Raw genomic sequence first — 22598 nt, 5'->3', positions numbered from 1 at the left:
CACCCCAAAACCGCGATGGGCGGGGTCCGGCAGGGCTGGCCACGCCTCCCGCCCGTTGATTGGCTGAAATGCGCGTCCATCACTCACTGAGTGGGCGGGGTAGAGTCGCTCGGTTCGCCGCTGGTGATTGGCTGGGGCGCTGTTCTTATCAACCAATGAGCGGGGCGTTTTCTGGTCACGTGGGGAAGAGCGCACCGTTCCCGCCGTTGATTGGCTGAGGGCGGAGGGGCGGCACTTCCGGGATCGCGGCGGGAGCGCGGCGTGAGGACCGGGAGGGACCGGGGGGCACCGGGGGGCACCGGGGGGGGGGGTCCAGCCGTCCTCGGCACGTCCCGCAGCGGGTCGGGGCCACTCCGAGCCGGCTCCCGGGGCCGATCCCGGTGTGGTTCCCCTTCCCGAGGCCGTTCCCGGTTCTGGGCTCCGGTGCGGCCGCCATGGGCCGCCGCAAGTCGAAGCGAAAGCCGCCGCCCAAGAAGAAGATGACGGGGACGCTGGAGACGCAGTTCACGTGTCCCTTCTGCAACCACGAGAAGTCCTGCGACGTCAAGATGTGAGCGCGGGACACCGGGCACCGGGGGGGCACCGGGGACGGGACCCGGGGATGGGCGGCAGCGCGGGAAGAGCGACGGAGAAACCCGGGGGGGATGCGGAGAGCGGAGACATGGAGGGGGACACCGGGCGGGGGTGCCGGTACCGGGGAGGGGACACCGGGCGGGGGGACACCGGGAGTGTGGCGGGGGGGATCGGGACGGAGCCCGGAGGGGTCACGCCCGTCCCGTGCCCCGCAGGGACCGCGCCCGGAACACCGGGGTGATCTCGTGCACCGTGTGCCTGGAGGAGTTCCAGACCCCCATCACCTGTATCCTTACCGGGACCCCCCTCGGGACACCCCCGGGACCCCTCCGGGACCCCCCGAGTCGGTGTTGGAGCCTTAACGGCGCCGCCAGACCTGTCGGAGCCCGTGGACGTTTACAGCGACTGGATCGACGCCTGCGAAGCCGCCAACCAGTGACCCCGAGGGGGCGGCGGGGGCTCCTCCCGCTCCCCAAACTCCCGGCGGGGTCAGGGACCCCCCCCGGGCCCGGTGACAGCCCCGGAGCCGGTGCGGGGGTGGCATCCCCTCCTTCCCCCGCGCCCGGCACTTGTCCTCGTTCCCGTGGGGACACCGGGGCGGGGGGCGACGCGTTTGGGGACAGCGGCCCCGGAATAAACGCCCCGAGTGGTGGCCCGTGTCTCCCCTGTCCCTTTGTCCCCCATTGTCCACCCCGTCCCCGCCGCCCCGGTGTCCCCCCGGTGTCCCCTGTCCCCTCGGTGTCCCCTCGGTGTCCCCCAGCACGGTCCCACGGCGCCGTCACCTCTGCGTGTGGCTTTTATTGTGCCTCGGTGGCTTCACACGTGGCGGGGCCCGAACCCCCCGGGGCCGAACCGGGGACCAAACCCGGGGGTGATCCCGGGACCGAACCCGGGGCCAGCCCAGCCCTGGCCCCGCCCGGGGCCGGTCCCGGGATTGTCCCACCGGGGCCGGTGCCGAGTGCTGCCCCCCCACCCCCCCACCCCGGGAGCCATCGCGGGGCTGATCCCGGGGCCGGTTTCCTCTGAGATCGATCCCGGGCCCGGTTTCCCCTGGGATTGATCCTGGAGCCAATCCCGGGGCCGGTTTTCCCTGGGGCAATCCCGGGGCTGGTTTCCCCCAGGGCCGATCCTGGGGCCGTTTTCCCCTGAGATCGATTCTGGGGCAGATTCCAGGGCCGGTTTCCCCCGGGGCCGGTCCCCCCGGTGCCAGTCCCGGGGTCGGTTCCCCTGCGATCGATCCCAGAGCTGATCCCGGGGACAGTTTCCCCCAGTGCCAGCCCCGGGGCCGATCCCAGGGCCGGTTTCCCCCGGTGCCAGCCCCGGGGCCGATCCCGGGGCTGGTTTCCCCTGAGATCGATCCCAGAGCTGATCCCGGGGGCAGTTTCCCCCAGTGCCAGCCCCGGGGCCGATCCCAGGGCCAGTTTCCCCCGGTGCCAGCCTCAGTGCTAGCCACGGGGCCGGTCCCCCCGGTGCCAGCCCCGGGGCCGATCCCGGGGCCGGTTTCCCCTGAGATCGATCCCAGAGCTGATCCCGGGGGCAGTTTCCCCCAGTGCCAGCCCCGGGGCCGATCCCAGGGCCGGTTTCCCCCGGTGCCAACCTCAGTGCTAGCCACGGGGCCGGTCCCCCCGGTGCCAGCCCCGGGGCCGATCCCGGGGCTGGTTTCCCCTGAGATCGATCCCAGAGCTGATCCCGGGGGCAGTTTCCCCCAGTGCCAGCCCCGGGGCCGATCCTGGAGCCGATCCCGGGGCCTGTCCCCCCGGTGCCAGCCCCGGTGGCGGCTCGGCGGGGCGCGGTGAGGCCGGTGACGAGCGGTGTTGGGGTGCAAGCGGCCGCGGGCCGGCGGCTACTGGGAGTTGTAGAGGCCGTCGTGGCCGTCGAGGCCGTCGTGGCCCAGCAGCTCGGGGCCGCCGCAGTACTTGGGGTCGTAGACCTGGCGCGGCAGGCCGTACACCGTCATGCCCTGCTGCGAGGCGCCCTTGTTGCTGCCCATCTGCAGCCCGATGGTCAGCGTGTCGCAGTGCTCCATGCCCAGCGCCGGCTCGAAGATCTGCCGCTTCGTCCCCGGTGCCGTCATCCCCGCCTGGCCGGTGGGAACGGGCTCGGGTCAAGGACGGGATCGGAGCGGGGATGGGATCAGGGCAGGGACGGGATCGGGGCAAGAACGGGCTCGGGGCAGGGACAGGCTCGGGGCAGGAACGGGCTCCGGTCAGGGACGGGATCGGGGCAAGAACGGGCTCGGGGCAGGAACGGGATCGGAGCGGGGACGGGATCGGGGCAGGAACGGGCTCCGGTCAGGGACGGGATCGGGGCAAGAACGGGCTCGGGGCGGGGACGGGATCGGGGCAGGAACGGGCTCCGGTCAGGGACGGGATCGGGGCAAGAACGGGCTCGGGGCGGGGACGGGATCGGGGCAGGAACGGGCTCCGGTCAGGGACGGGATCGGGGCAAGAACGGGCTCGGGGCGGGGACGGGATCGGGGCAGGAACGGGCTCCGGTCAGGGACGGGATCGGGGAAGGAATGGGCTCCGGTCAGGAACCGGCTCGGGGCAGGGACGGGCTCCGGTCAGAGGGGCTCCGGTCAGGAACAGGCTCCGGTCAGGAACGGGATCAGGGAAGGAACAGGCTCGGGGCAGGAACGGAATTGGGGCGGGAACCGGCTCCAGTCAGGGACCGGCTCCGGTCAGGAACCGGCTCGGGGCAGGAACCGGCTCCGGTCAGGAACCGGCACGGGGCGGTGGCCGCGGGCACCCCGAGGGGCTCACAGCCACCCCGAGGCCGTGGGGGGATGCTCGGGGGTTCCTCCATTCTGCTCCCCGTGCTGCCCGCAGGGTGTCTGTCCCCTCCCTGTCCCCTCCTGTCCCCAGAGTCCCTCTGTGCCCCCCTCAGAGCCCCTTTGTCCCCTGCTCCGCTGTCCCCGGGGCTGCCTGGGCCACCGGCCGGGCCGGTGGCACCTCAGGGTGCCCGGCTCTGTCTGTCCCCGCTGCCCGCGGGCTCTCCGCTCCCTTTGTCCCCCTAACCCGGGACATCCAAGTCCCCTGGTGCCATCTCGCCCTGTGTCCCCATGCGGTGGCCGTGTCCCCATGGGGTGGCAGTGTCCCCCCATGGTGGCAATGTCCCTGTAGGGTGGCACTGTCCCCGTGGAGTGGTAGTGTCCCCATGTCCCCCCATGCTGGCAGTGTCCCCGTGTCCCCACCTGGCTGGCGCCTTTGTTGGTGCCCATCTGGAGGCTGATGGTGGCCTGGTCCAGGGGCTGGTCCGTGCCCAGTTTGGGGTCGTACAGGTGCCGCCGTGTCCCGTACGCCGTCATGCCCTGCTGGCTGGCGAACTTGTTGGTGCCCATCTGGGGACAGCGACGGCCACGGTGTCACCAGCTGTCCCCAGCACGCCCCCCCCGTGTCCCCCCAGCGTCCCCGGGTGTCACCTGCAGCCCGATGATGTTCCTGCCCTCGCGCAGCTTCTCGGGGTGGAAGCGCCGCTGCTGCTTCTCGGCGTATTTCACCCCCAGCCCCACCTTGTTCCCCTTTGTCTTGGCCTGGCGGAGACCGTGGGCTTGAGGGGGGGCTCACGGGGACCCCCGGACCCCAAATCCACTCCCCGGACCCCAGATCCTCTCCTTGGACTCCAAATTCCTTCCCCAGACATGAAATTCTTTCCCTACACCCCAAATTCCCTCCTTGGACCCCAAAACCCCTCCTTGGACCCCAATCCCCTCCCCAGACCCCAAATTCCTTCCCTACATCCCAATTCCCCTCCCCGGACCCCAGATTCTTCCCCCAGACTCCAAATCCCCTCCTTGGACCCCAAATCCCCTCTCTGGACCCCAAACACCTTCCCCAGACCCCAAATCCCCTCCCCAGACCCTAAATCCCCTCCCTGGACCCCAGATTCCTCCCCCAGACCCCAAATCCCCTCCTTGGACCCCAAACCCCCTCCCCAGACCCCAAATCTCCTCCCCAGACCCCAAATCCCCGCTCTGGATCCCCCCCAGCGTGTGGCCGGTGTCCTCCAAGGGGACACGAGGACCCTCTGGAGCCCCCCGGACCCCCGGCCCCCCCCAGGACCCCCGGGCCCCCCGGGAGCTGACCTGGCTGGCGAGGGCGATGAGCGTGGACTGGACCTGGGTGTGGTTGGTGTTCTCGAAGAGGTCGTTGGCCTCGAAGATGTCGTGGGGCTTCACCCCGTAGCGCGTGATGGCCCTCAGGAAGTTCCCGATGTTCTCCAGCTGCGGGCGGGGGGAGTCGGGGCGGGGTTCGGGGTCAGATCCTCCCCCCCAGCCCCATCCCAGAGCCGCCCCCAGCCCCGGTTTTGGGGGGTCCCCTCACCTTGTGCCAGTTCTGGACGGGTTCGTTCACCTTGGGCACCGAGCCCGGCTGCAGTTTGTTGATGAGCCTGGAGGGGCCGAGCACGGGTGGGGTCAGGGGGTGACCACAGGGTGACCCCGGGTGACCCCGGGGTGACCCCTGGGTGACCCCAGAGCCCGGCCAGGAGCGGGGTGTGGGGGACAGGCACGGCGGGGTTGGGGGGCTGTGCTCAGCAGGCTCGGGGTCAGCCCGGGTGAGGAATGGGTTAAAATTCATCCTCCGGACCGGGGCCGGTCCCAGCCCGCGGGGACACAGCCGGGGTCCCGGTGGGGGTTCCGGGGGTCCCAGCGGGGGTCCCGGTGGGGGTTCCGGGGGTCCCAGGGGTCGCACGGGGTCCCGGGGGTCGCACGGGGTCCCAGCGGGGTCCCGGGGGTCGCACGGGGTCGTACTCGCAGAGGATGACGCCGTCCTTGAGCCCGTCCATGAAGTTGTCCCCGATCCGGCGCCCCGTGGTCCCCTCGATCCAGGCACGGAGCTCCCGCTCGTGCTGCGGGTCGTACTTCTGGGCCAGCTGCGGGGACGGGGACACGGGACATGGGGACACGGGACATGGGGACAGGGACACGGGACATGGGGACACGGGGACACGGGACATGGGGACACGGGACATGGGGACACGGGACATGGGGACACGGGGACACCGCCAGGGGGACACGGGACATGGGGACACGGGACATGGGGACACCACCGGGGGGACAGAGGGACTCCGCCAGGGGGACGTGGTGGCACGGAGAATGTCGGGGACACCCTCACGGGGACGAGGGGACACGGGGGACATTGCGCCGAGGCCACGGAGGGTGCGGGGACACCGCGGGGGACACGGGGACACCGGCACGGGGACACAGACGGGGAACGTGGGGACACCCCAAGGAGGGACAATGGGGACACCCCAAGGAGGGGACACCCTAAGGAGGTGACAGTGGGGACACCCCAAGGATGTGACGTTGGAGACACCCCAAGGAGGGGACACTGGGGACACCCCAAGGCGGGGACACCGGGGACACCCTCAGGGAAGAGGCGGCGGCCGCACCGGGGACGGGGGATCCCCGCTGGCCCCGGTTCCCCCGTTCCCGCGGGGCCGGAGGGAGCCGGGAGGGCCGGGGGTGCCCGGACCCCCCCCCGCCCCGCCCGGCCCCCCCGGGAGCCGCGGGCGACCGGGCCGGCCGAACCTTTGCCCATATATAGCCCCGGCCCGGGGCCGCCGCCGCCCGCCCGCCGCGCTCCGCCGCCTTATAAGGGCTCACGGCGGGGCCGGGGGCCGCCGGGCCCCCCCCGGGCCGCCGATCCCCCCCCGTTAACCCTTAACGGGCCGGTGCGCGGCGGGACCCCCCCCCCGCCGTGTCCATCCCCCCGCCGTGTCCGGCATCTCCCGCCCGCCGCGGGGCCCCCCCGGGCCACCCGAACCGTCCCCGTTAACCCTTAACGGGGCGGACACCGGCGGGACGCCACCCGGTGCTCGTGGGGGGTGTCCCGGGGTCCGCCCGCTCCGTTCCGGTGTCGCCCCGTGGCCTCCTCAGTCCCGGCGGGGGTTCCGGTGTCGCCGCCGCTTCAGCTCGGTGACCGTCACCTCCCGCCCGCCGCGGGCTGGGCGGTCGGCGGCGCCCCCCCGGTCCGCCGAACCCCCTCCGGGTTAACCCTTAACGGGCCGCACACCGGCGGGAGCCCCCGGTGCTCCCCGGTGCCGCCGTCCCCGTCCCCCGTCCCGGGGCGCACCCGGTGCCCGTCACCACCCGCCCGCCGTGGGGACCGGGGGCTGCGGAGACCAACCGCCCCCCCGCTCCCGGTTAACCCTGAACGGCCCGGTGCCCGGCGGGACCCCCCGGTGCTCACGGCGGGACCCCCCGGTGCTCACGGCGGGGAGCCCCGGTGTCGCCCCCTCCCCTCCCCTCCCTCACCCCCGCCGGGCACCCGGTGCCGGTCACCTCCCGCTTTCCGGAGGGAACGGGGGGTGCGGAGCTCCCCGGGCAGCCCAGCCGCACCCCCGGTGAACCGGCGCTCGGTACGACCCCCGGGGGGGACACGCCGGTGCCGCCCCCCTGTCCCGGTGTCCGTCCCTTCCCTCCCGGGGCAGCACCAGGGACAGCGCCGGGTCCCGCCCGCGCTCCCGCCGGGTCCTGCCGCGACCCCTGCCCGCCCCCGGTGCTGCCGCCGCCCCGGGGGGGTCGCACCTGCCCGGAGCCGCCCGGACCCCCCCGGTTCGGCTCGGTTCGGTTCGGTTCGGTGCCGCTCACCTTGTTCTTCACCTCGGCCGAGAGCCCGTAGGCCGGGCCGCGGTTGAAGTGCGCGTTGGACATTTCGGGGGTCCCGGGGGGGGGTCTCGGTGGCTCCGGTGGGGTCGCGGCGGGCGGGTGGCGCCGGTTCGGGGCTGTCCCGGGTGGGTTCGGGGCTGTCCCGGGTGGGGTCGGTGCCCTCGGGTCGGCTCGGTGCCCTCGGTCGGTTCCTCCCGGTCCCGTCCCGGCGCCGCCGCCACTTTTAAAAGTGGGCGGTGGGCGCGGAGCCCCCCCGGGCCGGGGCGGCCGCAGCCAATCCGCGGCCTCCGCCGCGCTGACGTCACGGCGGGGCGGGTGATGGCGTCACTTTTTCCACATTTACCGGGGGGGATCCCGGAGCTGGGGGGGGGGGGGCCGGGGGGGCGGGGGAATCCCGGAACGCTCCCCCCGCCCCAAATCAGCGCTTGCCCGCTCTGCCCCCTCCCACCGGACACCCGTGTCCCCCCCGGTCCCACCGCAGCGGGAACCCCCGGGGGGCACCGGGGCTCCCCCACGGTGCCTGGGGATCCCCCCCGGGGCACCGGGGGCCTCTTCCCCGCTCACCGGGACCCCCCCGGTGCCGCGGGACCCCCGGGACAGCGCGGCCCGACCCCGCCGCGCCCCCCCCCAGCTCGGTGCCGTCACCGGATCGGACTCCGCCGCCCCCCCGGGGGAGGACACGGCTCGTCACGGGTGGGGAATGTCCCCCTCCCCCTCCCCCTCCCCTCCCCCTCCCCTCCCCTCCCCCACCCGGGCCGTCCCGCCCCCCCCGCGGCTCCGGGACCCCCCCGGGGCTGGGGGAGCACCCGGGACCCCCCCACGGGGACTTGGGGACCCCCCCCCCCACCCCGCCGGGGCTGCCGTTCCCGTTCACCCGCTCTGACGTCATCGCTCACTCCCGTGACGTCACCGCCCGTCCCCGCGCTCATCCCGGGGTCCCGCTCTGACGTCACGGGGGAACCCCCTCCGAGCCCCGCCCCTCGCTGCCTGCCAATCACCGCCGAAGCCGCGCGCCGATTGGCCGCGCCCGCAGGCCCCGCCCCCTGACCCGGCCGCGCGCGGTCACCGCGAAGATGGCGGCGCCCAGCGGCGCGACCGGGCACGGGGACGGCGGAGCCGGACCGGGAGCGGGCACGGCCCGGGCGTGAGCGGACACAGCGGAACCCGACCGGGAGCGGACACGGCCGAGCGGGAGCGGACACGACCCGAGCGGGAGCGGACACAGCGGAACCCGACCGGGAGCGGGCACGGCCGAGCGTGAGCGGACACGGCCCGAGCGGGAGCGGACACGGCCCGAGCGGGAGCGGACACGGCCGGACCGGGAGCGGACACGGTCCCACCGTGAGCGGACACGGCGGCAGCGGGCGCCATGCGGCCGGGATGGCTCCGGGCCCTGCCCCGCCGCCTCTGGGGCGGCCCCGCAGCGCCGCAGGTGCGGGGGACACCGGGAACACCGGGACAGAGGGGACGGGGGGGGCGGTGGGGACATGGGGGAAACGGGGGGACATGGGGACAATGGGGGGACACGGGGGGACATGGGGCCACTGGGGGACATGGGGACACGGGGGGACAATGGGGACATGGGGACAATGGGGGGACATGGGGACAATGGGGGGACAATGGGGACATGGGGACAATGGGGGGACACGGGGACAGCTGTGGGGTGACCCCTTTTTTCCTCCCCAGCTGTGCCGGAGCTTGTGCCAGCGCCCCGCACGCGTGCCCCCCGCGGAGGGTGGCACCTCTGGGGGTGACACCTCTGGGGGTGACACCTCGGGGGGTGGCACCTCGGGGGGTGACACCCCGAGGACCTCAGAGTGGCATCGCCGCTTCCACAAGATCTGGGAGAACGACCCCCAGCCCCGGGGCCACCCCCAGAGCCCCATGGGGGGTGACACCTTGAGGGGTGCCACCTCAGGGGGTGACACCTCAGGGAGAACCACCTCAAGGGGTGACACCTTCTGGGGTGACACTTCAAGGAGTGACACCTCAGGGGGTGCCACCTTAGGGGGCGCCACCTCAAGGGGTGACACCTCAAGGGGTGCCACCTCAACAGGTGACACCTGGGGTGACACTTCAGGGGGTGCCACCTCAGGGAGAGCCACCTCAAGGGGTGACACTTCATGGGGTGACACCTCGAGGGGTGACACCTCAGGGGGTGACACCTCAACAGGTGACACCTGGGGTGCCACTTCAGGGGGCGCCACCTCAGGGGGTGCCACCCCCAAGGCCCCTCTGCGCCACCTGCGCTCCTACAGATCGCGCCGCGAGGACGCCCACGGCGACGCCGCCGGTGACCGTGATGCCCACGGCGACCCCGGCGACCCCGGCGACCCCGGCGCGGCGTTCACGGCGGCGCTGGAGGAGCTGGCGCGGAGCCCGCCGGGGCGCGGGGGCCGGCTGGCGCTGGTGGAGGCGGCGCTGGCGGCGCTGCCGGCGCGCGGGGCCGGGCGCAGCCTGGCCGCCTACAAGGCGCTGCTGCGGCTGCTGCCGCGCGGGGCCTGGGTGCCGCGCGGAGCCGTGCAGCGCCTGCTCTTCCCCTTCCCGCGGCAGCAGGAGTGCGGCCTGCGCCTGCTCGAGTGCATGGAGCGCCACGGTGCGTGCTGGTGTGCCCCGGTGTGCCCCGGTGTGTCCCGGTGTCACTCGTGTGGTGTGCCCCAGTGTGCCCCGGTGTGTCCTGGTGTGTCCTGGTCTGCCCCAGTGTGTCCTGGTGTCACTCGTGTGGTGTGCCCCGGTGTGTCCTGCTGTGTCCCGGTGTGTCCCGGTGTGTCCCAGTGTGTCCTGGTGTGCCCTGGTGTCACTCATGTGGTGTGTCCCGGTGTGCCCCGGTGTGTCCTGGTGTGCCCCGGTGTGTCCTGGTGTGTCCCGGTGTGTCCTGGTGTGCCCCGGTGTGTCCCGGTGTGCCCCGGTGTGTCCTGGTGTGCCCCGGTGTGTCCTGGTGTCACTCGTGTGGTGTGCCCCGGTGTGCCCCGGTGTGTCCTGGTGTGTCCCGGTGTGTCCTGGTGTGTCCTGTTGTGCCCTGGTGTGACTTGTGTGGTGTGTCCTGGTGTGTCCCGGTGTGTCCTGGTGTCACTCGTGGTGTGTCCCAGTGTGCCCCGGTGTGTCCCGGTGTGCCCTGGTGTGACTGGTGTGGTGTGCCTGGTGTGCCCCGGTGTGCCCCGGTGTCACTTGTGTGGTGTGCCCCGGTGTCCCCTGGTGTCACTTGTGTGGTGTGCCCCGGTGTCCCCTGGTGTCCCTCACATGGTGTCCCCACTGTCCCCAGGCGTGATACCCGACGCCGAGACGCGCTTCCTGCTGCTGTCACCCCAATGTCCCCAGAGTGTCCCCAATGCCCCCCATGCCCCAATGCCCTGCTGTCCTCAGTGTCCCCAATGTTTCCGCACTGTCTCCATGTCCCCAGTGTCCCCAATGTCCCCACTGTCCCCGTGTCCCTAATGCCCCAATGTCCCCATGTCCCCAATGTCCCCGTGTCCCCTGTCCCCAGGCGTGATGCCCGACGCTGAGACATGCTTCCTGCTGCTGTCACCCCAATGTCCCTCCTGTCCCCAATGTCCCCAATGTCCCCGTGTCCCCAATGCCCCAATGTCTCCAATGTCCCCAATGTCCCCAGTGTGTCCCCAATTTCTCTGCTGTCCCCAATATCCAATGCCCCCCATGCCCTAATGTCCCCTATTTCCCAGTGTCCCTGCTGTCCCCAATGTGTCCCCGCTGTCCCCGTGTCCCCAATGTCCCCGTGTCCCCTGTCCCCAGGCGTGATGCCCGACGCCGAGACGCGCTTCCTGCTGCTGGGGGTGTTCGGGCCGCGCAGCCGCCCGCTGCGGAAGCTGCAGCGGATGCAGTTCTGGCTGCCGCGCCTGCGGCACCTGGACCCCCACCCGCTGCCGCCCCGGCTGCGCCCCGGGCTGGCGGCCGCGCGCCTCGGGCTGCAGCGCATCGCCACCGAGCCCGGCGCCACCGTCACCCTCGTCCAGGTGGGCTGGGGACACGGCTGGGGACACGGGGACACGGCTGGGGACACTGGGACAGGGCTGGGGACACTGGGGGGACAGGGCTGGGGACACTGGGGACATGGCTGGGGACACTGGGGGGACAGGGCTGGGGACACTGGGGACACGGCTGGGGACACTGGGGACATGGCTGGGGACACTGGGGGGACAGGGCTGGGGACACTGGGGACACGGCTGGGGACACGGCTGGGGACACTGGGGACATTGGGGACACTGGGGACACGGGGACAGGGCTGGGGGATGGAGACAGGGCTGGGGACATGGGGGGACACGGCTGAGGACACTGGGGACAGGGTTGGGGGACACTGGGGACAGGGCTGGGGACAGGGCTGGGGACATTGGGGACATGGGGACAGGGCTGGGGACAGGGCTGGGGACATTGGGGACATTGGGACAGGGCTGGGGACACAGGGACAAGGCTGGGGACATGGGGGGACACGGCTGGGGATACTGGGGACAGGGTTGGGGGACACTGGGGACAGGGCTGGGGACAGGGCTGGAGACACGGGGGACAAGGGGACAGGGCTGGGGACACGGGGACATGGCTGGGGGGACAGGGGAGGACAGGGACAGGGCTGGGGACACGGGGGGATGGGGCTGGGGGGACAGGGAGGACAGGGACACAGCTGGGGGGACAGGGCTGGGGACATGGGGGGACACGGCTTGGGGGGCAGGGGGTACAGGGACACGGCTGAGGGGACAGACACAGGACTGGGGTGACAGGGACAGGACTGGGGACACAGGGGACATGGGGACAGGGTGGGGGGACAGGGGTGGCCCTGCAGTGACCCCCTGTCCCCGTCCCGCAGCGGCCGGTGCCGGAGTCGGGGGACGATGAAGGCTCCGTCCAGCCCTACATCCTCAGTGAGCTCCGGGGGTCTCGAGGGGCCTGGGGGGATGTTGGGGTGCCCTGGACGGGGGGTTGGTGTCGGGTTTGAGGGGTTTGGGGTCCCTGAGGTGGGTGTGGGGTCCCAGGGGTGGGTGTGGGGCTCCTCAGGGGTCTCTGTGAAGGATTTGGGATTCCTGGGGTGGGTGTGGGGTTCCTGGGGTGGGTGTGGGGCAGGGTCTGGGGTCCCTGGGGTGGGTCTGAGGTCCCTGGGGTGGGTTTGAGGCAGGGTTTGGGGTCCCTGGGGATTTCTATGAGGGGTTTGGGGGAGGGTTTAGGTTGGGTCTGAGGTCCCTGGGGTGGGTTTGGGGTTGTGTGGGGCAGGGTTTGGGGTGCCAGACTGTGGGGTGGGCTGTCCCCCCGTGTCCCCAGCCGTCCCCCCGTGTCCCCAGCCGTATCCCCGTGTCCCCAGCCGTGTCCCCAGCCATGTCCCCGTGTCCCCAGCCGTGCCCCCGTGTCCCCTGTGTCCCCAGCCGTGCCCCCGTGTCCCCAGCCGTGTCCCCAGCCGTCCCCCGTGTCCCCAGCCGTGCCCCCGTGTCCCCCGTGTCCCCAGCCATGTCCCCGTGTCCCCAGCCATGTCCCCGTGTCCCCAGCCGTGTCCCCGTGTCCCCCGTGTCCCCAGCCGTGTCCCCAGCCGTCCCCCCGTGTCCCCAGCCGTATCCCCGTGTCCCCAGCCGTGTCCCCAGCCATGTCCCCGTGTCCCCAGCCGTGTCCCCGTGTCCCCGTGTCCCCCGTGTCCCCAGCCGTATCCCCGTGCCCCCAGCCGTGTCCCCAGCCATGTCCCCGTGTCCCCAGCCGTGTCCCCGTGTCCCCAGGCTCGCAGAGCCCCGAGCAGCGGGAGCTGCTGGCCCGGCACGGCCCCACCCGCCCGGTGTTCGTGGAGGGGCCGTTCCCACTCTGGCTCCGCGGGACCCTCCTCAAATACTTCGTGCTGCGGGGAGACCCCCTGCCCCCCCACCTCAGGGTCAGCCGGGGGGCCCGGGGGGTCCTGGGGGGTCCTGGGGGGTCCTGGGGGGCTCTGGGGGTTCCTGAGGGGGTTCTGGAGGGTCCTGGGGGATTCTGGGGGATCCTGAGTGGCTCGTCGGGGGTCCTGGGGGGCTCCTCGGGGGTACTTCGGGGGTTTTGGGGGACCCTGAGGGAGTCCTGAGGGGGCTCTGGAGGGTCCTGAGGAGGTCCTGGAGGGTTTGGGGGGTCCTCGGGGGTTTTGGGGGGTCGTGAGGGGGCTCTGGGGGGTCCTGTGGGGTTCTGGGGGGGCTCTGGAGGGTCCTGAGGGGGTCCTGGGGGGTTTTGGGGGGTCCTGGGGGGTTTTGGGGGGTCCTGGGGGGCCTCTGGAGTGGCTCTGGAGGGTCCTGAGGGGGTTCTGGGGGGTCCTGGGAGGTTCTGGGGGCTTCTGCGGGGTTCTGGGGGGGCTCTGGAGGGTCCTGAGGGGGTAGTGGGGGGTTTTGGGGGTTCCTGGGGGTTTTTGGGGGGTTCCCGGGGTCTCTGGGGGTTCCCGAGGGGCTCTGGGGGTTACTGGGAGTTCCTGGGGGGCTCCTGGGGAACTCCAGGACAGGTAGGACGGGCCCCCCAAAACCCAACACACCCGGGGCCCCTCCATGACCTGCGTGGGAAGACGACCCCAAACCCCCCAAAAAACCCCCCAAAACCCCCTCCCCAAACCCCCAGGACCCCCCGCCGGACCCCGAGCGCAGTTTTTACTTCCCGCTGCGCCTGGAGCTGGAGCTGGAGCGCGGCCCCTGGGACGACGAGGATTTCCAGGTGGACAGAGGTGAGCCCCGGGGGGATTTTGGGGGGTCGCGGGAGGATTTTTCGGGGCTCCCCCTGACCCCGCTGTCCGCAGTGGAGGAGGGCCCGGTGCTGGCGCTGTGCGTGGCGGGCGCGGGGGACCGGCGCACGCTGGGCCGGTGGCTGGCGGCGCTGCAGCGGCACAATCCTGCCCTGGGCCGGGTCCCGGTGCTCTTCCGCCTCACCGGGAGCGGGGCCGAGCCCCCCGAGGGACCCCCGCCCCCCCGGCTGGGCGCGGGGACCCCCGGGGCCGCGGCGCTGGAGCCCCCCGAGGATGGGGGCGAGCCCCCGAGGAGCGCCGGGGAATAAAGGATGGACGGACGGAGTGCGGGTGTTGTGGTTTTTTGGGGGTGTCCTGGTTTTTTGGGGGGGTTTGCGGGTTTTTTGGGTGGTTTTTGGGGTGGTTTCGTGGTTTTTTGGGGGGGTGTTGTAGTTTTTTTGGGGGGTGTTGTGGCTTTTTGGGGGGGTTTCGTGGTTTTTTTCGGGGGGGTGTAGTGGATTTTGGGGTTTTCGTTTTTTTTTGGGATGTCATGGGTTTTTTTGGGGGTGTCGTGGTTTTTTGGGGGGTGGCGTGGTTTTTAGGGGGGTATTGTGGCTTTTTTTGGGGGCGTTGTGGTTTTAGGGGTGGTGGCGTGGTTTTTTTTGGGGTATCATGGGTTTTTTTGGGGGTTGTCATGGTTTTTTGGGGGCTTTCATGTTTTTTTGGGGGGATGTGGTTTTTTTAGGGGTTTTGTGGTTTTTTTGGAGGTATCATGGTTTTTGGGCTGGGTTTCGTGGTTTTTTTGGGGGGGTGTCCTGTTTTTTTTGGGGGTCCCCAAAACGTGGTGGTGGCCGGGAGGATTTTGGGGGGTCATGGGGAGGGTTGGGGGTGCTGGGAGGGCGTTGCCCCCCTCAGCAGCGAGGCCCAGTTGGTTCTGGGGGAGTCTGGGGGGCTTTTGGGGGGTCCCCGGTGAGTTTGGGCGGCTTTTGGGGGTTCTGAGGGTCCCTTGGGGGGTCCTCAGTGGGTTCTGGGGGTTCCCTGGGGGGGGTCTTTGGTGAGTTTGGGGGTCCCTGGTGGGTTCTGGGCGTCCCTGGAGGGGTCCCAGCTGAGTTTGGGGGGCATTTGGGGGGTTCCCTGGTAGGTTTTGGGGGTCCCTCATGCACGGCACCTCCACACCCCACACCTGGGGGGTACCGGGCAGGGCTGGGAAATTCCGGGAATCCCTTTTTTTGGGCGGGTCTCCCCTTTTTTGGGCGGGTCTCCCCTTTTTTTGGAGGGGATCTCCACTTTTTTGGGTAGGATCTCTCCTTTTTTGGGGGGATTGCCCCTTTTTGGGGGGATCTCCCCTTTTTTGGGTAGGATCTCCCCTTTTTTTGGGGGGGATTGTCCCTTTTTGGGGGGGATCTCCCCTTTTTTGGGTAGGATCTCCCCTTTTTTTGGGGGGGATTGTCCCTTTTTGGGGGGGATCTCCCCTTTTTTGGGTAGGATCTCCCCTTTTTTTGGGGGGGATTGTCCCTTTTTGGGGGGGGATCTCCCCTTTTTCTCCTCGGGACCCCTCCAAAAAAAGCCCCAAAAAAACCAAAACAAAAAAACCCAAACAAAACAAAACAACAAAAAAACAAGAAAAACAACCCACCAAAAAAAGCCAAACTCAAAAAAAAAGACCCCAAAAAAGAACCCAAAAACCCCAGGGCGGGCGGGAGTACGGGCAGCGCCGCGCCGCGCATGCGCACTGAGCGCCGCGACGCCGCGGCGCGCTCCGCTGACGTCATCGCGGCGCGCCGCGGCATGAGCGCGGCCGAGCGCGGCGCCGGCGGGCCCGGGGCTCCCGGTGGGCCCGGGGCTCCCGGTGGGCCCGGGGCTCCCGCGGCTCCCGAGCCCGGCGGGGGCCGCAGGACGCGGGGCCGGCCGCGCCTCACCGACACCGACCGCGCCCGGCGGCGCCTGGAGTCGCGCAAGAAGTACGACGTGCGGCGGGTGTACCTGGGAGAGGCGCACGGGCCCTGGGTGGAGCTGCGGCGCCGCAGCGGATGGAGCGACGCCAAGCTGGCGGCGTACCTGCTGGGGCTGGAGCGGGGACAGCGCGCCGGGCGGCGCGGGTGAGCGCCGGGGGACCGGGGAGAACCGCGGGGAACCGGGGAGGACCGCGGGGAACCGGCGAGGAAGCGGGGAGAAGCGTGGGAACCGGGAGGGAACCGGGGAGAATCGCGGGGGGTACCGGGAGGGAACCAGGGAGGAACGGGGAGAACTGGGGAGAACCACGGGGGACCGAGAAAGAACCCGGGAGGACCGCGGGGAACCAGGGAGAAGCGGGGGGGAAGCGGGGAGAACCGGGATAAACCGGCGGGGAACCGGGGAGAAGCGTGGGAACCGGGGAGGAACGGGGAGAACTGGGGAGAACCACGGGGGACCGAGAAAGAACCCGGGAGGACCGCGGGGAACCGGCGAGGAAGCGGGGAGAAGCGTGGGAACCGGGAGGGAACCGGGGAGAATTGTGGGGGAGACCGGAGGAACCGGGGAGGAACGGGGAGAAACGGGGAGAACTGGGGAGAACCACGGGGAACCGGGGGCGGACCGGGGAAGAACCCGGGAGGACCGCGGGGAACCGGGGAGAACCTCGGGGAGCCGCGGGGGGAACCGGCGAGAACCTCGGGGAACCGGGGGGAACCGCGGAGGGAACCGGAGAGAACCGGGGGAAACTGGGTAGAACCGGGGCGGGGACCGGGGAGAAACGGAGGGTACCGGGGGAAACCGGCGCCGGTCCTCGCGGGAAGTGGGCGGGCGCTGTCCGCGGTGCTGGAGCGGCGCCGCGGGGTTGTTACCGGCCTTCCTCGTCCTCCTCTTCCTCGTCCTCTTCTTCCTCGTCCTCCCCTTCCTCACTCTCCTCTTCCTCGTTCTCCTCTCCCTCGCATTCCTCGTCCTCCTCCTCTTCCTCACTCTCTTCTACCTCGTTCTTCTCTTCCTCACCCTCCTCTTCCTCATTCCTTTCCTCTTCCTCTTGCTCCTGGGGGATGAAGAAGGGGCAGGAGGAGGAGGAGGAGGAGGGGGAGGAAGGCCGGGGGTCCCGCGGGAGCCCCTTCCCCACCTCCCATTCCTCTCTGTCCGCAGCAAACCCTGGGAGCAGCTCCCGAAAAAACCCAAACGCAAGAAAAGTGAGTTCCGTGTCCTGCGGGGCGTGTGCCCCACTTTGGGGGGGGTGTGCCTCACTTTGGGGGGCTGAGCCCCACTTTGGGGGGGCTGTGCCCCACTTTGGGGGGGCTGTGCCCCACTTTGGGGGGGCTGTACCCCACTTTGGGGGGCTGTGCCTCACTTTGAGGGGGCTGTGCCCCACTTTGGGGGGGGTGTGCCCCACTTTGGGGGGGCTGTGCCCCACTTTGGGGGGGCTGTACCCCACTTTGGGGGGGCTGTGCCCCACTTTGGGGGGGCTGTGCCTCACTTTGGGGGGGGTGTGCCTCACTTTGGGGGGGCTGTGCCCCACTTTGGGGGGGCTGTGCCCCACTTTGAGGGGGGCTGTGTCCCACCTCGGGGGGGTGTGCCTCACTTTGGGGGGGCTGTGCCCCACTTTGGGGGGGGTGTGCCCCACTTTGGGGGGGGTGTGCCCCACTTTGGGGGGGGTGTGCCTCATTTTTGGGAGGCTGTGCCCCACTTTGGGGGGGGTGTGCCCGACTTTGGGGGGGGCTGTACCCCACTTTGGGGGTTCTGCCCCTCACTCTGGGGGTGCCGTCCCCCACCCTGGGGGTTCTGCCCCCCACCCTGGGGTGCCATACCTCACCCTGGGGGTTCTTCCCCCCACCCTGGGGGTGCCGTCCCCCACCCTGGGGTGCCGTCCCCCACCCTGGGGGTTTTGCCCCTCACTCTGGGGTGCCATACCTCACCCTGGGGGTTCTGCCCCCCACCCTGGGGTGCCGTCCCCCACCCCGGGGGCTTTCCCCCCCGCAGGGCGCCGGCGGAACGTGAACTGCCTGCGGCACGCGGTGATCTGGTACGAGGACCACCGGCAGCGCTGCCCGTACGAGCCGCGCCTGGCCGAGCTGGACCCCTCGGTGGGGCTCTACACCACGGCCGTGTGGCAGTGTGAGCGCGGGCACCGCTACTTCCAGGACCTGCACTCGCCCCTGCGCCCGCCCAGCGACTCGGACGGCGATGACGGTGGCGGATTTGGGGGGTGGGGTGTGGGGGATTTGGGGTTTGGGGTGTGGGGGATTTGGGGTTTGGGGTGTGGGGGATTTGGGGTTTGGGGTGTGGGGGATTTGGGGTTTGGGGTGTGGGGTGTGGGGGGTTTGGGGTGTGGGGTGTAGGGGATTTGGGGTGTCAGGTATGGAGGGTTTGGGGTGTGGGGTCTGGGGGGTGTGGAGTATAAGGGGTTTGGGGTGTGGGGGATTTGGGGTGTGGGGGATTTGGGGTGTGGGGTGTGGGGGACTTGGGGTTTGGGGTGTGGGGGATTTGGGGTGTGGGGTCTGGGGCGTGTGGAGTATGGGGGGTTTGGGGTGTGGAGGATTCAGGTTTGGGGCATGGGATGTGGGGTATGGAGGGTTTGGGGTCTGGGGGTTTTGGGGTGTGGGGGGTTTGGGGTGTGGGGTTTGGGGTCTGGGGGGTCTGGGGTCTGGGGGGTTTGGGGTGTGAGGTTTGGGGTCTGGGGGGTTTGGGGTGTGTGGGATGTGGGGTCTGGGAGGGTTTGGGGTGTGGGGTCTGGGGGGTTTGGGGTGTGAGGTTTGGGGTCTGGGGGGTTTGGGGTGACCTGGGCGCTGTTTGTGGGGTGCAGGCTCCTGGGGGTGTGTGAGGGGCGGGGCGGAGGCTGTGGGGCAGTTTGGGGACCACCCGAATCAATTTTCGGGGCTGTTTTGGGTCTTGGGGAGGTTTTTGTACGCCCCATGACAATTTTTGGGGTCTGGAGAGGGAATTTTTTACCTGGGGGGGTGGGGGAAGCCCCTCCCGTTGACTCTGCTCTTCCCCCGCAGCCCCCGGCTCTTCCTCCTCCTCCTCCTCCTCCTCCTCGGGGGGCTGCAGCTCGGGCTCGGAGGCGGCTCCGGGCGGGGGTCCCGGGGCGGCGGCCGCCCCCGCCGGGGGTCCCGAGGCGCTGGAGGCGGTGGTCTGCGTCCCCCTGCCCCTGCCCCTGCCGCGGGGGGGGCCGGAGGGGTCTGCGCCCCCCGCCCTGCTGCAGGGCCCCCCGCTGCTGATCCTGGGCTGCGAGGGGCTGGGGGGGCTGCAGCTCGGCCTGGGGGGGCACGGGGTGCTGCTGGGGGCGGGGGGCGCCTGCCCCGCCCCTCCTGACCCCCCACACCTGGCCAAGACAGGTAAAGGTGGGGGGGGGCTGGGGAAAATGAATGGGGGAGGATGGGGGGGCTGGGAATGGGGATTTGGGGATGGGGATGGGGGATTTGGGGAGGGGGAATGGGGGATTTGGGGAGGGGGAATGGGGGATTTGGGGTTGGAAATGGGGAATTGGGGAGGGGGATGGGGGATTTGGGGATGGGGGATTTGGGGATGGGGAATGGGGGATTTGGGATGGGGGAATGGGGATTTGGGAGGGGGAATGGGGGATTGGGGATTGGGGAATGGGGGATTTGGGGAGGGGGGATGGAGGATTTGGGGTCGGGAATGGGGGATTGGGGATTGGGGGATTTAGGGTTGGGAATGGGAGACTGGGGATGGGGAATGGAGGATTGGGGAGGATTTGGGGTCGGGAATGTGAGAATTGGGGCGGGAATGGGGGATTGGGGAAGATTTGGGGTTGGAAATGGGGGATTGGGGTCAAGAATGGGGGATTGGGGAAGATTTGGGATCAGGAATGGGGGATTCGGGGTCGGGAATGGGGGATTTGGGGTCGGGAATGGAGGTTTTGGGCTGGGAATGGGGAATTGGGGAAGATCTGGGGTCAGGAATTGGGGGGGCTGTGGTGCTGGGGGGAGGATGGGGATGGGTTTGGGGGTCAGAAACGGGACGGGGCAGGTGCTGGGGGGGGTCCCAGGGGGTCTCACCGGCCCCACTGATGGCAGAGGAGGATGAGGAGGACCCGGTGCTGAGGCTGAAGCAGGAGGAGCTGCCCCCCCCCGCCGAGCCCCCCCCTCCGGAGCCCCCCCGGGACCCCTCCCCGGCTGAGGACCCCGAGGTGTCGACGATCATCTACGAGATCCCCAAAGAGCCAGAAAGGTCTGGGGGGTCCCTGGGGGGGCTTTGGGTGTGCGAAGGAAGGGGGGAGCACCTGGGGGGGTTTTGGGGGTCAGGGGCTGTTTGATTTGGGGGCTTAGGGCAGCTTTTGTGGGGAGGGGGCGGTTCTGGGTGAGGGGCAGGGGGTTTAGGAGGCTCAGGTGAGCCGCCCCCCATCTTTTTGGGGGGGGGGCACTCACGCCAGGCTCTGCAGGCGCCGGCGGAGCCGCCGGGGCCGCGCCCCCTCCCCGGACCCCGAGGACCCCCCCGAGCCCCTCACCTGCCCCTACGGCGGCTGCAGGCAGGAGTTCAGCGCTCTCAGCGAATTCCAGGTGCCTGGAACGGGGGGGAGCACCCCCTCACCTGCCCCACATTCCCCCCTCACCTGTCCCGGACCCCCCTCACCTGTCCCGGACCCCTCTCACCTGTCCTGGACCCCTCTCTCCTGCCCCACATTCCCCTCTCACCTGTCCGGGACCCCCCTCACCTGCCCCACATTCCCCCCTCACCTGCCCTACATTCCCCTCTCACCTGTCCTGGACCCCCCTCACCTGCCCCACATTCCCCCCTCACCTGTCCTGGACCCCCCCTCACCTGTCCCGGACCCCCCTCACCTGCCCCACATTCCCCCCTCACCTGTCCTGGACCCCTCTCACCTGTCCCGGACCCCCCTCACCTGTCCCGGACCCCTCTCACCTGTCCTGGACCCCCCTCACCTGCCCCACATTCCCCCCTCACCTGTCCCGGACCCCCCTCACCTGTCCCGGACCCCCCTCACCTGCCCCACATTCCCCTCTCACCTGTCCTGGACCCCCCCAGAACCACCTGAGCCTGGTACACCGCAGGGGCCGGAGCCAGGTGTGCCCCCAGCCCGGCTGCGGGAAGAGGTTTTACCTGGCCAAGCACCTGCGGCGGCACATGGGCGTGCACTCAGGTGAGCCCCTCAGGTGTGCCCCCCAAACTCCCCCTCCGTGCTCCCAAAATCCTTAAAGAGCTTTTACCTGGGCACCCCTCTGTGGTGAGCCCCCCAGGTGTGTCCCCCCCCATTCCCCAGCGTGCCCCCCGCCCTCCCAGGTGTGCGGGAGTTCACCTGCGACACCTGCGGGAAATCCTTCAAGCGCAAGAACCACCTGGAGGTGCACAGGAGGACGCACACCGGGGAGACCCCGCTGCAGTGAGTGATGGAGGGGGGGTCCTGCCCGGGACTCGGAGCCCCCCGGGAGGGCGAGGGGGGGTCCCCGGGCACACCTGACGCCCACCTTGTCCCCCTGCAGGTGTGAGGTGTGCGGGTACCGCTGCCGCCAGCGCGCCTCCCTGACGTGGCACATGCGGAGACACGGGGGGCTCAAGAGCCACCCCGAGCCCCGCGGCACGTAGGGACCCCCCCGGACTCACCTGGGCCCCCCTGGACTCACCTGGGACCCCCTGGACTCACCTGGGACCCCCTGGATCACCTGGGCCCACCCAGATTCACCTGGGACTCCTCCAAACTCATCTGGGGCCCCCCTGGACTCACCTGGGACCCCCTGGACTCACCTGGGACCCCTCCGGATTCACCTGGAGCCCCCCAGGACTCACCTGGGAACCCCCCAGATTCACCTGGGACCCCTCCAAACTCATCTGGGCCTCCCCAGGACTCACCTGGGACCCTCCAGATTCACCTGGGCCCCCCAGGACTCAGCTGGGACCCCCCCCAAACTCATCTGGGCCCCCCCAGACTCACCTGGGCCCACCCGGATTCATCTGGGCCCCCCCAGGACTCACCTGGGCCCATCCAGACTCACCTGGGCCCCCCCAAACTCACCTGGGCCCCCCCAGGACTCACCTGGGCCCCCACCTGCTCGCCGGGACCCCCAGATGTTCCTGCAGCTGCGCCTGGAGGTGAAGAAGAACCACCCGGGGGGGTCCTGAGCCCCTCCCCAGGACACCCCGAGCACCTGAGGGGCCCCTCGGGGGTCTCCTTGTGTGTGTGTCCCCCACCCAGGTGACCCTGTGGCCCCCCCAGGTGTCCCCGTTGCCCCCCCCTCACCATTTATTTATTTCCTCATTCTCGCTGTCACCCCCGTGGGGACACCCGGGGTTTGGGGGGGTTTGGGGGGGGTGCAGACCCCTGTGGGACCCCCCCCCACAAATCCATTAAAATCAGGACTTTTCGTGCTGCTTCTTCTGTGGGTGGGGGTCCCGGGGGGGTGACCGGTGCCCCCCGCCCCATTTCCCCGTTTCGGGGGCGGCGCGGCCCCTCGGCGGAGCCGGGCTCGGGCTCGGCGCTGTCCCCGGTGCTGAAGCGGCGGCGCCCGGCCTTCATCACCTTCCTCTTCCTCTCCGTCCCTTCTCTTCCTTCCTCCTCCTCCTCCATCCCCACCATCCTTCCTCCTCCTCCTCCTCCTCCATCCCCACCATCCTTCCTCCTCCTCCTCCATCCCCACCATCCTTCCTCCTCCTCCTCCATCCCCACCATCCTTCCTCCTCCTCCTCCATCCCCACCATCCTTCCTCCTCCTCCTCCATCCCCACCATCCTTCCTCCTCCTCCTCCTCCTCCATCCCCACCATCCTTCCTCCTCCTCCTCCTCCACCATCCTTCCTCCTCCTCCTCCTCCATCCCCACCATC

General features: G+C 70.2%; 4 protein-coding genes across 4 annotated transcripts; 3 read left to right on the top strand and 1 right to left on the bottom strand.

Moving 5' to 3' along the window:
• The first annotated feature begins 221 nt into the window (after window positions 1-221).
• On the top strand, window positions 222-1234 carry ELOF1 (elongation factor 1). The gene is made up of 3 exons (XM_021550359.3): window positions 222-550; window positions 789-859; window positions 948-1234. Exons 1-3 carry the CDS (start codon window positions 435-437, stop codon window positions 1010-1012), a joined length of 252 nt encoding a protein of 83 aa, XP_021406034.1. The 5' UTR covers window positions 222-434; the 3' UTR covers window positions 1013-1234.
• A 1071-nt stretch (window positions 1235-2305) lies between these two features.
• Window positions 2306-7491, bottom strand: CNN1 (calponin 1). Its single transcript, XM_085563291.1, has 7 exons — window positions 7166-7491; window positions 5324-5445; window positions 4896-4962; window positions 4658-4795; window positions 3995-4105; window positions 3767-3913; window positions 2306-2653 (listed from the first exon to the last, which is right to left on the bottom strand). Exons 1-7 carry the CDS (start codon window positions 7226-7228, stop codon window positions 2417-2419), a joined length of 885 nt encoding a protein of 294 aa, XP_085419417.1. The 5' UTR covers window positions 7229-7491; the 3' UTR covers window positions 2306-2416.
• Window positions 7492-8001: 510 nt separating this feature from the next.
• On the top strand, window positions 8002-14186 carry ECSIT (ECSIT signaling integrator). The gene is made up of 7 exons (XM_085563233.1): window positions 8002-8615; window positions 8870-9779; window positions 10934-11154; window positions 12000-12054; window positions 12892-13040; window positions 13742-13844; window positions 13917-14186. Exons 1-7 carry the CDS (start codon window positions 8553-8555, stop codon window positions 14168-14170), a joined length of 1755 nt encoding a protein of 584 aa, XP_085419359.1. The 5' UTR covers window positions 8002-8552; the 3' UTR covers window positions 14171-14186.
• Window positions 14187-15368: 1182 nt separating this feature from the next.
• On the top strand, window positions 15369-22141 carry ZNF653 (zinc finger protein 653). Its single transcript, XM_085563242.1, has 9 exons — window positions 15369-15940; window positions 16950-16993; window positions 17781-17990; window positions 18800-19135; window positions 19838-19991; window positions 20203-20320; window positions 20808-20922; window positions 21063-21162; window positions 21263-22141. Exons 1-9 carry the CDS (start codon window positions 15567-15569, stop codon window positions 21363-21365), a joined length of 1554 nt encoding a protein of 517 aa, XP_085419368.1. The 5' UTR covers window positions 15369-15566; the 3' UTR covers window positions 21366-22141.
• Window positions 22142-22598: the final 457 nt, after the last annotated feature.

Source organism: Lonchura striata, chromosome 30 (assembly GCF_050655825.1).
Source record: "Lonchura striata isolate lonStrDom1 chromosome 30, ASM5065582v1, whole genome shotgun sequence".
Taxonomy (NCBI): Eukaryota; Metazoa; Chordata; class Aves; order Passeriformes; family Estrildidae; genus Lonchura; species Lonchura striata.
The sequence above is the reverse complement of the archived record's forward strand: the minus strand, read 5'-3'. Positions and strand labels throughout refer to the sequence as shown.